This window comes from Girardinichthys multiradiatus, chromosome 15, assembly GCF_021462225.1.
Source record: "Girardinichthys multiradiatus isolate DD_20200921_A chromosome 15, DD_fGirMul_XY1, whole genome shotgun sequence".
In the NCBI taxonomy this organism is placed as follows: domain Eukaryota; kingdom Metazoa; phylum Chordata; class Actinopteri; order Cyprinodontiformes; family Goodeidae; genus Girardinichthys; species Girardinichthys multiradiatus.
The window spans coordinates 31141693-31154255 of NC_061808.1; the positions used below are offsets into that span (position 1 = coordinate 31141693).

Below are 12563 nucleotides of genomic sequence, written 5' to 3' on the forward strand. Positions count from 1 at the left end.
ATCTGTTCAATGAAACCTTTTGCTTCCAAATAATTTAACAAACAAGATGCAACATCTTGTCATGGCATGGAGGCATTCAGTTCTGGTTAAAGGTTTTCTTTCTTTCATCATTCGCATGAATGTCATTTGTTTTGGACTTCTTGATACAAAAAAACAAAACAATTTCAGAGTTAAAAAAAAAAAAACAATAACTTGAAAACTTTTGCATTAACTGGATTTCTCAAATCTCCACAGGCTGAAAATGATATAGGCTCAGCCCACTGTTAATTAGTTACCTGCAAGCAAGTTGCAGAAAACAACCTGATTGCTGTTTCTTGGCTCAGACTTGACTTTTAAGCAAAATAAACACATTTCCACTAGGGTTGAGTTTAGACCCATGTCTGTCCGCTGTATCCATACCAAATCTGTGTTGATGTGTGTTTTGCTATGCATCAGTATAAGCGGCAGTGAAACAGGCCTCCAGCTTGATGCTGTCACCACCAGACTTGATCACTGATCTTCTGGTTAGCTGTAAATTGTAGTCCAGCTGGAAGCTGGTAGTGTTGGAGCAGGGGGCTTGTGTCTTGGTCAGCCTCTGGGATGGGCTTCTCAGATTTTATTGAAAATTAAAAGGTGTACCTGGCTACACCTTTTAATGCTTGGTCTGTGGCAAAAAACCAAACAATTTACAAAGGAACTGCTAATCCTGCCTAGAGGAGTGGTTGTACCGGCCGGAAGGATGTCAGAAGCTTGTTGATGATTGCAGAATGCTTGTGGTCGAGGTACAACTTGTTTTTGGACACTGGACTAAATGACCTTTTAGGAACAGCTTATAGGCAGAATTAATGGCATTCATGCTGCTGATGAAGTGTATGTAAACATCTGACTGGAACTGTGCACATATCACACACCTGAACATTTATGTGCATATTTATAGGATCCTTTCACTGAAATATACGCAGTATTTAGTTTGAGATCCAGTTGTTATTATTATAACCAGCTAATTGGGCTAATGCTACTTCTTCACATTCGGCCGGGAGGTATTTCTGTTATAACGCGCGATTGTTGCTATGGCAACACCCACGATGCTTTTACATAAATGGATGAGGAGCAAGAGGTGAATCTGGAACCCAGTTTCTCGGTTCATCTAAAATTTCTGCTGAAAACCAAAATGTTTGTTTAATCTCATGATCCACGAGAACCAGAACCTCTCTAAAGAGAAGCCGTTTCACCTTTATCTCTGAAGGTACTTTTAATGATGAATGAGTACTCGAGGGTAGCTCAGGCTGCTCCAGCAATTACAACTAGTGAGCGTGTTAAGGAACTTGCAGCTGCAGGTTAGATTCTGTCTGGAGAAGAACAAGGCTGCCAAAGCACATGTACCAACACTATACCCTGTAGTACAACTTCAGTCTTTGTTGCTTGAATATAAAAATAAACCGACACTGCCCCCTTGTGGTGGCTCGTTATTAATCAGTCCTCATCTGAACATATTTATCTTCACAGGATCATAGCAGGTCCTGCACGAACACTATGCAGCCTGTTGTTGTGAAGGCCAGCTGTTTAGAAGCAGGTTTCTGATGAGTGCAGGCTGGGGGATGAGTCCTGGTGGAAAAAATAGTCGACCGCTTGCTGGAGGCTGTGCTGTGTGATTATCATGTGCACACTGCAACACAGTGTTTCTTTTGTTGTCACTTAACATAAACCAAGGAAAGTTGAAACTCTGTGTATGACGAGGAGTTTCTAGTCTGTTAGTTCCATTGCACAGAGTGAAGATGCCAGCTTTTAGTTTTTCATAAATATTGGAAGTCTGAGCTTAAAACTCTTAATTAAAACCTGCTTTTTGTTCATTTTTAGTTAGGATTCCAGTTTTTGTGCCCGCACCCATGTACTACTCTGACACATCAAAGTCCTAACCATAAATCTCCCCCCTTTTGTTATGCTGCTGTAAGTTTAATAACCTGCTGTGATTGCTGAGTTTATGACCACCCTCCACTTTTGGGGACTTTTCCCTGAAAATTACTACCTACCTGCTACTTTTTTCCTCCAGTTAAAGCTTTATGGTGCATAGCTGTTATTTAGTGCTCCACCCCTGTGTTAGGCAAAAGGCACCAAATTAGCAGAGTAGAGAAACTGCTTTAGGAGTACATTTAGCTTTCCAAACCTCTTACATGACCAGGAAACTCAGATGTAACACAAAGTAGGAAACTGAAGTCACACACCATGTGTAATATATTTAAAATTCTTTACTTCCTATACAGTTGTATTTGTATGAAATTAAATAAGGTCAGTTTAAAATCTGACACCAAGCAGTAAAATAATCATTTGGCAATAAATGTTGAAGTAATCTCTAAAAGCTTAACAGGTCTGACAAAATACATTTTTAGACATGTGGGGCATGATGGGTCTCTCAGAAAAAAACAAGAAAAATAAGTTTAATCGTCAATATAGCTGATTCTTTTATCAAATTAACTTTATTTATAAAGTACATTTAAAACAGGTTCCTTAACCTGAACAGTAAACGGTAAAAAATAACAAATGGACAGAAAACTAAGAAATACATAGAAATAATAATACATGTATAAAACAAGCAATACATAATAGTATGAAGTAAAGGTGGGTCAGAAATGATTTATACCCTTCTCAATAATGCAGCTTTTCCGCTGATATTTTAGTGATTTATCTTCGCTGATGAGCTCCAAGTCTTAAGTTTGGAAGGCTACTTTACCATCACCCTAATCTGTTCCCTCCACAGAATCTCTCAGAAGATGTTGGTCAAATTAAAACAGCACTTTAAACCTAAATCTGCCCGGGCTATAAATAAGTTTAGGTTGACCTTAACCTAAATCAATTAAAACACCAGAACCATTAATTATAGTTAAAAGTAAAATAGAAAATAAATGTCTTGAGTTGTTTGGATCGACACAGAAAGGCTGCTCCACAGTTTTAGGGACGCTACAGAAAATACATGATGTTCCTTCAAGACCAATCCAGAATTAAGAACATCTACAGGGGATCAAGGAGACCTAAAATTAGAGTGAGGGTGAGGAACGTCTACCATATATTTTGTTTTTCTGTCCTGGTACCAGTCTGGCAGGAGAATTCAGCACCAGCTGCAGACTTTCTGATGCCAGAATGAAGCGTTACAATAATCTACTCTGGTCGTCCTAACTAAAGGATCCAAAAGTGACACAGTGCAGTGATGGTGAAGAGGGGTCAACCAGGTATTTAAACAGGGGGTTGCAGATCCAATGTTTAATCCAGATCATTTTCTGCAGCTCCATCAGCTGCTGGTATAATTGTCCAACATGCCAGCACATCAGACTTCATATCATTCCAAACTCATTTGATATATTTACAAAATTTGGCCCAAATCGAACCTCAACTTTTTCTACCAATGAATGTATTTTGTGTGTATCACTGTATGACTGTTTTAACCCCTTTATTTTGACCATCAGGTTTGCTGGAATGGGTAACCTGCTAAAAGTGCTTACAAGAGAAATAGAGAACTATCCGCACTTTTTCCTGGACTTTGAAAGTAAGTCTGCCAGCTGGGTGGAGCGTAATGTGTGGAGGCAGAAAAGCGTAACCTGCTCAGCTGTTCACTCTCTGTCAGCCAAGTTCTGCTCAAGATGACAAACCCTTAATACCAAACAGCCTTTTTTCGCTCTGCTCTGTGCTCCTGCGCTTCTTCCTCCTCCTTCATCAGCACGGTCGGGACCTCCTGCTCTATCATAACTTTTATGACTCTTTTTAACATAAACTGCTTCTCTTCCTTTCCCTGTTTTTCCTCTCTGTGTTGCAGACACCAAATGGGGAATCTGCTGAAAGTGCTCACTTGTACAGAACTTGAACAGGGACCAAACTTTTTCCTTGACTTTGAAAGTGAGCATGACTTTATTCCTGTCCCTTTTCTAAACTCCAACTCTTCTACCTCCTCCTTCTTTCAGCACATCTTTCCTTTATTCCAGCTGGTCAGGGGTCAGCCTTTTCAACATCTCTGCCGTCTCTTTCAATTTATAATGTTGCCTTCATTCTCTTTCTGTCAATGTTTTCTGTGTGTTCCTTGTTGACAAATGAACCTGACCTTTTGACCTCTGCTGTATGTATGTTTAAATGCCTCATACATGTGTTTTACTGACATTTGTTGAGGGTTTAGTCAGCTGGTCTTTATCTACAGTCAGTGTGCACATTTACATGAAGTATTAGTTCCTCTAAAGTCACTGGTAGTAACTAGGATATATTTTGCTTCTGCCTTTTGTTGAGACCTCCCACAGAAGAAGAAAAAACTCACACTACACCTCCATGGTGGCATTTCAGCTGTTCTCCCAGTGCAGCCAACCTCAGGCTTTGTTTATTCAACAGAGAGGAGATGATGGGAATAGAAAGGTTTTGAAATGCAAAACAGATCCAAGACACAATATTAATGTCAGGGATGTTCTATATTTAGAGCTGCTTCAGGAGATGTAAGTATCTACTATTGGCCTAGACTCAGAAAAAACCCACTAGTCTCTGAAGATCTCTCTACCAGCTTATTTGTTTAGTTTATTAATCTGATATGAAAGTCTTGCTGCCTCCATGCACCCAGAGTTCAGATGTTTACACACATTCATCATAGGACTTTATGTCATTATTGAGCCTTTCAGGATTTGACCAATTCTTTTTGTTAAAGGGGCAGTCATGAGTTTTAAATACAAGAAATCGATGCACAAGTTTGAATTTATTTCAATAATCCACACGGGGTTAAGAATTGTACATATAGACTCAAAAATATCCGTACACCAACTTGGATTAATGTCCTTTAAACAAGTTGCAGAGAAACCTCATCATTTTTTGTTGCCCTCAACCCACTTCCTGCATCATTCTGGCTGGACTCAACACAGTTCTAATCAGTTCATTTAAACTGGTTTCCTGGCACAGATCCTGCTTTTATCCTAGTACACATTTCCCATAAGGTTTAGGTTGGGGCAAATTCAGAAGCTTAATGTTAACCCCATTTATTCATTCCAGAACTAGTTTGGATGTGTTTGGGATCCATGTCCTGTTAGAACATCCAAGTGCTGTCCCAATTTCCAACCATCTCCAGTAACCACATTGTGTACCAGTAGTTTCTGCAATGTTGTTAGGTTTGAAAACCTCATCTTAACCCATCTAAACATTTTTCAGCTTCATCTTTGGTGGTTCCTGGAGTGCTCCTGAACATCCTAATCCGTTTGCTTTCACCAGAGGGCGACAGTTTGGGTCAGATGTTTGAAACGTGGACACAGGTGTTTCAACACCACAAAAATGGTTTTGGAAACAGTAACTGGAGCTAACATTAGGCTTCTGGGGTGGTCTGATCCAGGTCTTTGCTCAGAGACCCACAAATTAAATAGAAACTCTGGGTTTTTAGCAACTTGCTTTATGGCATTAATCCAAAAATGTGTGATGTATAAATATATTTAAGCCTGTATGTATAATTGTGACCTTGTGTGATTAGAAAAAAAAAATCATAATAAATTCTAGCTCGTGCACCAGGTTCTTGTTTTTGCAACATGTGTAATGTTTTATGTTGGGTTTTTTTTCTTCATCCCCCATCAGAAAGGAAAGATTGAAATTTATGATAAAAGGCCAAAAATCTGTGATCATTCAAAGAAACATTAATTCTGGACTTGACTGACAGGATAATCAACCTATTGCAGATCAAGTTTCACAGCGTTGCATTCATGATAAAAAGATCTCCAAGGCAGGAAATTACATTGAGGAATTTAATCAAATTTGTTGTGCTGATTTTTTTTTGTTCGTCCTGTTCTTTATTCTCAGCGTCGTAAAGTTGTTCCTCTTACTCATTTAACTGAAATGATTTCATTTTGGCTAAAAATGTGCAGCTAAACAGTGAAAACTGAAATCCTGTACAGCCTGAAGTTAGGATTAATTCTCGAGTATAAATGATCCCAGTTTTGATGTGCTGGATGTGTTTATAGATGCACAGCCGACAGAAGGAGAGCGCGAGGTGTGGAACCAGGTGAACTCAGTCCTGCAGGACTCTGAGAGCATCCTGACAGGTCTGCAGGCGTACAAAGGAGCGGGGCAGGAGATCAGAGATGTAAGAAAACACACATCAACAGCTTTTCACATACCCTTTAAGATTTGGTTACAGAAATAAATGACATTAAGTCTGTGCCTTTATCTATCCATGGTTTATGAATGCCAACCAACAGCAGCTGTTGTTTGATTTTATGCCTCTCCAGGCGATCCAAAACCCCAACGACTTGATGCAGGAGCGAGCCTGGAACTCCGTCTGCCCGCTAGTCATCAAACTCAAATCGTTCTACAGCTTCTCCCTCAGACTAGGTGTCCCCACACTGCCCTACATGAAGTCATACCAACACCCTCACTAAATCTGGAATTTCCTGGCCAAACGGATACCAAATGAAACATTTTATTCACATGAAATGCACCCTGTGATGCTTGTTGTTTTTCCTTGTTTTTTGTAGAGGAGGCCTTGAAGAGTTTGTTGGAGTCGCTGACCTGCCCGCCCCTCACCCCCACTCAGCATCTGGAGAGGGAGCAGGCCCTGGCCAAACAGTTTGCTGAGATCCTCCACTTCACTCTGCGCTTTGATGAACTCAAGGTCAGTTACACAGAGATTAACCTACTTCCACACTCAGCCTCACACCTCTGCTCCGCGTCACATAAAGCACCGTGTGTGCTGAGGATTGTTGGGATGTCTTGATGCAGATGAGAATTCCTGCCATCCAGAATGACTTCAGCTACTACAGAAGGACCATCAGTCGAAACCGGATAAACAACATGAATGTAAGACAATTGTGCTGACAATTAAATGCACACATAAAAAAACAAAACAATATTAGACCCTGTTAATTGTTCTGTGATGCTTTTATTCATAGTTGGACATTGAAAATGAAGTCAACAATGAGATGGCCAACAGGATGTCTCTGTTCTACGCTGAGGCCACGCCTATGCTGAAAACACTGAGCACCGCTACAACAAACTTTGTGACGGAGGTGAGAGCGCTGGCGCAGCATAACCAGTCTTTAAAAGCTTTTTAACGTGAGCCAAGTCAAGCTTATCTAAGGTCTACCTATGTGATTAACTGATCCTCTTCAAGAGTCACCACTACTCTAAAAGGAGTTTGTTGTTCTGGACAATACAGGTGTGTCTTAGCACCACCTCAAGAGGGAAAGATAAAGGCAATGATTTTAAAGAAACAGTTTCTGGACATCAATCTGGGAAGGGTTATAGGGAATAGGCTCCATGACACAACAAAGCTAACAGTCACATAAATCACAACCTGTCTAACTTGAAGAACTTGGCTGGAGTGTAAATGACCCTTCCAGATATTTGCCACTATAGGGAATACAGCTGATACTGCTTTGATTTTGTCTAATGTTTAACCATCTGGACCTTTATTTTGAAGCTAGATTTTTTTTTTTAAGTTAGGAATTCCTGTTTTGTAAAATGGTTAGGGTGCTTGATTATGGCTGCACAATATTAGGAAAACCTAAGATATGCCATAATGTTGGTGGATGTTGCAATGAATAAACAAGTACGTAAAACGACTGGGTTTATCGCCACCATAGACCTCAGATAGTGAGCTACTAGGAAGTAAATTCATTATTTCCATCTCAATGACATGGACTTTCCTAAACATTTTCTGCTGCATTAAGCAATACGCATCACCCAAAATACATATTTGTTGTGACTATGAATCTGAATATATTATTTAATATTAATACTTTAATATTTAATCAAATAATATTTGGGTCTGTTAAGGGTTGTCCTGTGAATACCAGCCCCATTAAGGCGATGGTATTAGGACAGAATAGAAAGGTGTGAGACGAGCTCTGACATTATTGAACAGCATAAACTCTGCACACACATGGGATGAATTCACACAATTTCTTAAATACAATAATTTATTAACAAAAATAAGTCAACTCAAAGTCAAACATTTTAATTAACAAAGTCTTTACTATTCTAAAATAATCCAACTAAACTACCAAGTAGAATTAAAGAATAAGGAAGACTAATGAGCTATGTACAATATAAACAAGTTGATTAAAGATGGTTGAAAATTATGACCAAAAAGAGTGATGCAACATTACCATGCAATGTTTATGTTTGAGAACCAAGGATTATCTAGAAGAATCTGGAAGTGAAGTTAAGTTAGTCTTGGAACCAACTTAGGCAATAATCAGCAAACCTTTAGACAACCATTCACAATGCAAGATCAGATAAAATATTATTTTAATAAAATACTGTTTTAAGAATGATCTGCTGAATAAAACCAACCTTCTGGATGACCATTTCACAACAGTGTCTCATTACCTGCCTTTATTTATTAAAATAATATTTAAAGAAAAATTATTAAGGAAATAGTAAAATATTTAGGGAGGTATTTTGGAAAAGAACCAAATCTTTCTGGAGAAATGGGCTTAATGGTGTTTCATTAGCTGTTAGCAGTTTAAAGCTAACAAAAGAAGCTGATAGCTTAGCACCAGAATCAAACACAAACCTTTAAAATACCGTCGATAAAAGGGTTAAAGGGCTCGCTGTCGGACCGACCAAGCTGCACATTACCACAGTGATGCGGCTCTTGTCGTCCTTCCAGACCGGGAAAACTGCTCCACTCGGCTTCGTAGAGACAGCGTCTCTGCAGGGGCTACTCTGGAACACAATTTGCTTCTGCAGGCCTCAGAGAGAAAATAAAGCAACGCTTATACCTTAATCCCCTTTTATACGAATGAATACCAGGTACACAATCAGTAATTCATCAGTACTTAACTTGTGCATATGATCGATGATCGTATGACACCCTTGGATCCAGTTTGAAGAGTTTATGTCTGTTTGCCAACAAAGAGACATTAGCGCGCTGTGTCTCCGGCCAGCCTTGCACAGAGTCCGGGAGGAAGAGAAAGGACCATTGGAAAGTGGGTGCTTTTATACAGCCAGTGGCATCATGGGAAGTCTGCTGCTACCCCCACTTTTCCAAATGTTGGAAGTAGGTTAAATGCAATTTATTTTGAAAGCTCCAGAAAAGTTTGTACCACATCTTTCATGTTGTTTCCATGGGTGTGGGTCCCAACATATTAATACTTAATTATATGAATGTTAATGAAATAAACAACAAGGTCACTAAAGGGGCAACAATCAGACGACTCCAGAACAGAAATGGTTTTGCAGGTGGAGGCAAAACCATTCCCCAGTTTCTACTGGTACAAGCTGCAGTTTTTACTGCTTTTCAGTAGTTTTGCATTTGACCAGAGTCTGTGTCGCTACTGGTAGAATGAGGCGACACCTGGACCCTACAGAGGTTGCACAGAGAGTCCGCCTCCACCAGGAGAAAACATCAATACGTGCTATTGTGTCTCCCAGCACAGCCTCAGGAGCATGGAGGATATTCCAGGAGATGTGCAGTTACTCATTAACCCCTCACTAGGACCGGTATCTGCTCCTTTGTGCGAGGAGGAACATGAGTACTGCCAGAGCTCTACAAAGTGACCATCAGTAGGCCACTGGCATGAATGTCTCTGACACCCTTATGAAACGGCCTTCATGAGGGTGTCCTGAGGGCCCTACATCCTCTAGTAGGCCCTGCGCTCACTGCCGGGCGCCGTGCAGCTGGACTGCCTTTTGCCAGAGAACACTGGAAATGGCAGGTTTGGCACGGGTGCTCTGTTCTTTCCACAGATGAGAGCCCATCTGAGCCCATGTGACAGACGTGAAAAGCCTTTCGAGAAGCTGCGGTGAACGTTACACTGCCTGCCGCATTGTTCAGCATGATCGGTGTGGTGGTGGGTCAGTGTTGGTTTAGGGAGGCATATTCATGGAAGGTGGCACAGAACTATACAGGATGAATGATGGCACCCTGACTGCCATTAGGTATCAGGGTGAAATCATTAGACCCTTTGCTGGTGCAGTAGGTGCTGGGTTCCTCCTGGTGCATGATAATACCCGACCTGAGTATGCAGGCAGTTCCTAAAGGATGAAGGATCTGGTACCATTGACAGACCTCCACACACCCCTGACCTAAATCCAACAGAACATCTTGGTTTCTCCTAAGACTCTCCAGGAGCTCAATGATGTTCTGGTCAGGATCTAGGATATGATAACCTAGGAGACCATCTATCATCTCATAGGTAGTATACCCCAACGTCAGGCATGCATACAAGCATGTGGGAGTCATCCAAACTAGTGAGGACCATGATGAGTTCCTGCAATGACATTTCAGCTTATTGGACTGGCCTACAGCATCAGTGTTTCAGTTCTCTGTGACTTCACATTAAGCCCTCTGTGGCTTTATCATTTCCATCAAATGTTGTGGCATCCGTATACAGCGTGATGTTTTTTTCCAATTTAGATCTGATGTCTTTTCAAAGTGTTGCTTTAGTTTGTTTGAACAGTGTATATTACAGCCACAGAACCCAGACACCTTGCAGTCGTTGAATTAACCAGTAACTCTTTATAAAAGTAGAAGTATTGAAGAATCACATGTAAACTGTAACTTAGCCCCGTTGTTAATGTTTTAGGGCAGAGATTTCAATCACAGCTTCATATCTAGTATAAAACCAATAAAAACATTTTTTGAACTAGAAGTCAACCACAAACATAAAGTTAAATCTAAAAGTTGTTTCTGATTTTAAAAGCTTCACTTCACTGTTGCAGAACCTTCATTTGTATTCATTTTATCAGGTGATGGTTAATAAACTAATGGTTAAGGAATTGACCGTGATAATTATCTGATCTCTTTTGTTCTGACTTTTCTAGAACAAAACTCTTCCTCTGGAGAACACGACGGATTGTCTCAGCACCATGGCCAGCGTCTGTAAGGTCATGCTGGAGACACCGTGAGTTTCTGCATTTCCACATTCGCCTTGTCATATAAATCCCTCTGGTCATCCATTAACATGAGTGATGTTATGCATCTGTTAAAGCAGCAGGATAAAAACCTGTTGGTGGAAGGAACAGAGACAATACCAGTAAATAACACTATAAAATGCATTAGCCTATCAGGAACATCTTCACTTGAACAGACGTGCTGCATTGAGTTAAACGTTGCAGTGTGGATGGAAGTAGTTCAGTGGTTATTTTAAAAGAATGGAGGCACATTGTAAGAAATCACAATACTAATAATCAGTAAATTTATTTCTGTAATTACGCCCAAATAAATTAAATTTTTACATAATATTGATTTGTTACAAACATACTGATGCATTTCAAGTGTTTATTTCTGTTAATTTTGCAGTCTAGCTTACAGCCAATGAAAAACCAAAATCCAGCTTCTCAGAAGCTTACAATACTACATAAAACAAGTAAAAATATATATTATAATAACAAAAATGACTTACTGAAAAGTATTCCCATGTACTATACAGTATATGGACTACATGGTTGGTCAGGGCTCCTTTTGCCTGAATTACTGCATCAGTCTGGCGTGGCATGGATGAGATCAGCCTGTGGTTCTGCTGAGGTGTTCAGGAAGCCCAGGCTGTTTTCATAGTAGCCTCCAGTTTGTCTCCATTGTTGGCTCTGGTGTCTCTCCTCTTCTTCTTGACAGTACTCCAAGGGTTCTGTGTGGGCTTTAGTTTAGGCCAGTTAAATATAGGGATACTGCGGTCATTGGACCAGCCTTTGGTACCTCTGGTAGTGCGGTTAGGTGTCAAGTCCTGCTGGAAATTGGAATTGGTATCTTCATAAAGTATGTCAGCAGAAGGAAACCTAGTGGACCAACACCAGCACATGACATGGTGCCCCAAATCATCACTGACTTTGAAAACTTCACATTGGACTTCTCTCCACTGGATTTCCAAGTCAAATGCAAACTTTACTTTGATCTGAAAAAAGGATTTTGGATCAATGAGCAACAGTAAGTCCTTTTTCTCCTTAGCCCAGATGAGACGCTTCTAACATCTCTGGTTTAGGAGTGGCATGACACAAAGAAGCAGCAGTTGTAGCCCATGTTCTGGATACGCCTGTGTGTGCTGGCTCTTGAAGTTCTGTCTCCAGCTGCAGTCCACACATGTGAATCTCCTTCAAACTCTTGACAGGACTTAGCTACACAGTTCAAGGCTGCTGTTATCCCTGATTCTCCTGGACATATTTCTAAGAAAAATACATTTTTCCTTCCACTCAGCTTTCCATTAATATGTTTGCATACAGAACAGAACAGTCAGCTTCTTTGCGGCTCACCCTCCTTGTGGAGGCAACTGTCAAGTCAGCAGATTATTAATTTTGTAGCTGCTGGGAACAATGTAATAGCTCACTATTAAAATAGTTTTGTTAATAAATCTCTGAGAAACTGAATTTTAAAGAAAAGAAGTTTTGGATGTTCTAATTTATTGAGCTGAATCTCTGATGTCACACATTCTGCTTTAGTTTCAGAGCCAGATTTAATGTTCTGTTGTTTTAGGGAATATTCGAGTCGCTTCAGCAGCGAGGACACACTCTTGTTTTGCATGAGGGTGATGGTGGGAGTCATCATTCTTTATGACCATGTCCACCCTAACGGCGCTTTCAACAAGTCCTCCAAGATAGATGTAAGAAGATCTTTCTTGTGTTTAAATTCTGTGAAGACAAGAGCG

General features: G+C 40.2%; 1 protein-coding gene across 5 annotated transcripts in view; it reads left to right on the forward strand.

The window, feature by feature from the left end:
• The window catches only part of fam49a (family with sequence similarity 49 member A), a 43709-nt gene that overhangs the window by 29164 nt on the left and 1982 nt on the right, over window positions 1-12563 (forward strand). For 2 of the 5 annotated variants that reach the window (XM_047388570.1, XM_047388568.1), the window contains 8 exons: window positions 3785-3864; window positions 5943-6064; window positions 6210-6312; window positions 6456-6592; window positions 6700-6777; window positions 6870-6986; window positions 10750-10829; window positions 12392-12518. In XM_047388570.1, the coding sequence (XP_047244526.1) occupies window positions 3792-3864; window positions 5943-6064; window positions 6210-6312; window positions 6456-6592; window positions 6700-6777; window positions 6870-6986; window positions 10750-10829; window positions 12392-12518 (837 nt within the window). In that variant the 5' untranslated portion in view covers window positions 3785-3791. Of the gene's footprint in view, window positions 1-3437; window positions 3518-3784; window positions 3865-5942; window positions 6065-6209; window positions 6313-6455; window positions 6593-6699; window positions 6778-6869; window positions 6987-10749; window positions 10830-12391; window positions 12519-12563 lie in introns of all 5 variants that reach the window. The other 3 variants (XM_047388572.1, XM_047388571.1, XM_047388569.1) reach the window with 2 other exon arrangements.